The following is a 4,360-nucleotide window of genomic DNA, read 5'->3' as shown; positions in this document are numbered from 1 at the left end:
ATGCTCTGGGAGGAGAATTCTGCATAGCTAAACAGCCTTGGCTAAGCATCACTGGAAAGGCAGGGCTGCTTACAAATATACACCAATACATAAAGATATAGAAAGTGTTTCTGATGTTGAAACCAGGAAAATGAACATAAAAGTGGATACAGGTGAAGTACCCTTGCTCCAGAGAGTGTGTGTATTTGCAATTTTTTTCTGGTATTTTAAATGGCTCTTTGTCGCTGGCAGAGCTGTTGCAGCATTTATAAAGTTCAAATCCATGTATGGTATGGTGTATGGTGGTTTCACAAATAATTGTATTGGCAGGCCCACTAACTAAACAATTGCTGGAAAAGTCCACTGAGGGCTGGTACACACCAAAAACCGCAAGCAGATCCGCAAAACGCTAGCGTTTTTTGAACCGCTTAGTGTCATTTTGATAGCGCGGTTTTGGGGCGTTTTGGGGGTGTTTTGCGTTTTTTGCGTGCGTTTTTGCAAGCGTTTTTGGAAGCGTTTTGCGTTTTGCGTTTTTCAGGAAAAGAGGTAGAAAGACCTTAAACAAAGGGTTAAAGTGCGATATATTGATGACACATGTGAAGCACATTGAGCAATTGAAGTAAAAAACCCAATATAAAAAGGGTGGGGTCCTTAACAACATTGTGGGTTAGTTCAGGAGAGGTGACACTGTGGTTTGGAGAGAAGAGTGACTTGTTTTTGAAAATGTTTCCTGATGTGCTGTTATTGCTCTGTGTAGCAGCATATATGAGACGTAGGCCAAGGACAAGGAGATACTGGGTGCATCCCATGCTACAAGAGCGGCGCCGGAAGGGTCAATTTAGGACCCTATATAGAGATTTGAGGCACCATCCAGAAAAGTTTTTTGGCTACACCCGCATGTCTGTGTCCAGGTAAGAATACTTGTCACTTATTTTTATCATGGGGCTAAGTATTTTGGGGAGGAATGAAATTGGAAGCACTTTTTGGCCCTTAGTTAACTGTGTTTGACTGTAAACAGAAAAACAACACAATAATCAATCCGGTGTATACATAAGCTAACCAAATAACTGTGATACTTGATCCTGGTGTGTTATGTATTCAATGCCTAAGGCCTCCATCTAATTTTTCTATAGGAGTAACTACTATATTATATATCCATAGTTTACCCAAAACATTTGGAGTATATTATGACCTTACATACTCCTGGTGCATACTTCATTAAGTATATGGCAACAATCAGCATATGGGACACAGTAATGAAGCAATGTTTGAACAAAATCTTTCGTTTTAATGTTTTGTTCTTCTGTGCAAAGAATATTTTGGACATGTGTTGTCCATACTTTGCTTTCAGCAGCAAAAGTAATATGTCACAAATGAAAAATGTTTCTGCAACAAACAACAGTAGATCTAAAGATAAGCATGCTCTTTTTTCCTAGTTTTGATGGCCTTTTAGCCAAACTGAAGGATGCCCTTCGCCGACAAGACACTAACTTTCGCCTAGCAATCACACCAACTGAGCGACTCCTCATAACATTGAGGTAATGTAAACTAAGATCCAAATTTGAGCATTGAACAATAAAATAAAATGTAAAACTACAAAAAACTAGTCATGTTGTGATAGCAAATCACACATACTACCAGGGCCCTGATTGTAAGCATGTGTACCTGATTCCGCATTTGTATGAGGCTGGCTGTGCGATGTTAAATCAGTGTACACTGTAGAGTCACTGTGCATAGATGATGTTTGAAATCGCATACCTTGATCAGGGCGCTGAGGTCGAGGCATAGAGTAATGAGGCTGTTGACCATATGGCATGTTATGCATATGCATTGGTGGGTAGTGGGGTGGGTCATAAATGCGTTGCATATGGTAAGAGAGTTGTGGGTGTGCATTATATTGTTGGCTGGAAGCAGGCAGGTGTGGTTGCTGCAAGTAGTTGTGCACATTGTCATCTGCACGGCTCTCAGGTAGTAAGAATCTCCCCAGGGTCTCAGAGATGGCATGTCTGGCTGCCCATTGCTTATCAGGAGGCACTTTTTGTAATAGTGGCACCAAACTTAAAAGATACTGTGTGCATGGCTCTTTAAGTTGTTTCATTTCATCCTCTCGCTTCTCCATATGATCAACAGCCTTTTCTATTGAAGTAATCAGCTTCTGGTCGTATTCAGCCCTGCTCATACCTCTTCCTATTCTCCTGCCTTGTGTAGCTACCCTCACACCTCTACTAGACCTGACAGTTGTGCGTGTCCGACTACTCGCTGGGCTGTGTGGTGTGTGATCTGGGGTAGTAGAGTCACTGTCTTCCAGTGTAGCAGTGTCAACATCCTGTGTAGTGTCTTCTTCAACTTCCACATCACTGGTGGTGGTAGGTGGCACCTCTACATTGTCCTCCTCAGGATCTGGTGGTAGGCTATCTTCAGTCCTTTGGAAAGGGGAAAGCACAACTTTAGTTCATGGAATAGTGACCATGGATGTCACAGCAAATATATGGGCACAATGCGATGCATCTTTCATTGCAAAACAATAGCAGTAGCCTGTCTATTTTTCCCATTATTTGTGTACATAGCTTTTAGGCACAGCCCCTGAGCAAGCATTGAGCAAAACTGGCCTGAGTAAACTAGCACTGATTTTGGTAGATGTGTGTTACAGATGTGTGATGCAGACACTACTGCAGCCAAACATATAACCAGCACTGTCAGGCAACTGTTATGTTGGGTAACGAACAGTCCACATTCCTGTCATGTAATAATCATTTTAAACTGGACCTATGCCATCCTTACATTAAGCTACGTCCCCCAATATATTTGGTAGAGTGATGGCAGATTATGCGTTCCACACTACTGAATTGCATTGTGGGCCTACTCCTTCCTTCACTGTTCTATTGGCGAAGTTGACAAACATTGCAATAGGTTAACATTTACGCCATACTTACTCAGCCGGTTCATGATGTTTTCTTAGAAATTCTAATATGCCACAATATTTATATTTTGTTCGCTGCGAACTTTCAGACCCACTTTTGGATTCATGGTATTGCTTTTCAATCTCCTTTTTGTAACTGTCTCTGACCGACTTCCATCTTGTCCGCAGGAGGGCAACTAGGAATAAAAATAAACATACATGTTATTTCTTTTCTTTTGCAGATTTCTGGCAACAGGGCATTCATATGCAGCACTTCACTACCAATTCCTCATGGGAAGAAGTACAATCCGATACTTAGTTTTGGACACCTGCAAATTGATCTGGAAAGTACTTCAACCGGAATTTATGCCAACTCCTGACGTACCTATGTGGGAGGCTAACATGCAGCTTTTTTGGGAGAAACATGATTTCCCTAACTGCCTTGGAGCAGTGGATGGGAAACATGTCAGACTGGTTATGCCTGCATTCACTGGCAGTCTCTATTACAATTATAAAAAATTATTTTCACTAGTGCTCATGGCTGTTGTGGATCCTAATTTGAAATTTATCTATGTGGATGTTGGGGCTTACGGAAGTTCCCATGATTCCTCAGTCTTCCAGCACAGTCGATTTGGCGTGAAGCTTCGCACAGGCCAGATGACTTTACCACCACCACGCCCCTGGCCTGACACTGTAGAACCACCTTACCCCTGTGTGTTTGTGGCTGATGAGGCCTTTGCACTGTCTGAGCATGTTATGAGACCGTATGCACAGAGAGATATGATTCATAAGAAAGTAGTCTTTAATAACCGCCTGACCAAAGCCAGACAAGTAGTAGAATGTGCTTTTGGAATTCTGGCAAACAAATGGCGCATTTATCACACTGCTATAAAAATGCAACCAAAGTATGCTATAATAGTGGTGAAGGCAACATGTATTTTGCATAATTATGTGAGAACACTAGATAGCATGACCATAGAGGAGGAAGAGGGGGATCTTTCAAACAGTGCTCTTGTCACTTTACCACCAGCTACTTTACGTGGTCCCATTTCTGCCATTCACAACAGAGACAAATTAGCTGATTATTTTGTGCCATAACTGTAAGAACTAAAAAACCTGCAGGCTGCTATTTACTTACATGACGAGATCAGTATTATTGTGCAAATAAACATTCTTGAAACCGTGTTGTATGTCTATATCATTCATGACACTCTAAAGTGGCAAATAGCGCCCTAATAATACATGTGAGTACATACACACACATGTACCTGCTGTTTATAAGGAGAGATGGCTATAGAGAGAACAGCTTTGCCAGAGACCTGTGATAATGAAATTTCTAATTGTTTAATTACTCATTTAGTGGAGGGGTGAAGATATATTGTCTGCAAAGTGCTGCATGAAATCAATAAAATACAACAATTCTGTACACATATACTTACTCTTAGAATCCTTGCCCTTTTGGCTCAAAGTATTCCATTTTTC

The 4,360-nt window shown here is 41.3% G+C and overlaps 1 protein-coding gene across 1 annotated transcript; it reads left to right on the top strand.

Moving 5' to 3' along the window:
• The first annotated feature begins 522 nt into the window (after nucleotides 1–522).
• Nucleotides 523–4,062, top strand: LOC137544337 (uncharacterized). Its single transcript, XM_068265407.1, has 3 exons — nucleotides 523–890; nucleotides 1,416–1,517; nucleotides 3,121–4,062. The coding sequence occupies exons 1-3, from the start codon at nucleotides 703–705 to the stop codon at nucleotides 3,974–3,976; spliced, it is 1,146 nt and encodes a 381-aa protein (XP_068121508.1). The 5' UTR covers nucleotides 523–702; the 3' UTR covers nucleotides 3,977–4,062.
• The last annotated feature ends 298 nt before the right edge of the window (nucleotides 4,063–4,360 follow it).

The sequence above is a fragment of the Hyperolius riggenbachi genome, chromosome 2, assembly GCF_040937935.1.
Source record: "Hyperolius riggenbachi isolate aHypRig1 chromosome 2, aHypRig1.pri, whole genome shotgun sequence".
In the NCBI taxonomy this organism is placed as follows: domain Eukaryota; kingdom Metazoa; phylum Chordata; class Amphibia; order Anura; family Hyperoliidae; genus Hyperolius; species Hyperolius riggenbachi.
This window is presented reverse-complemented; position numbering and strand designations above follow the sequence as displayed.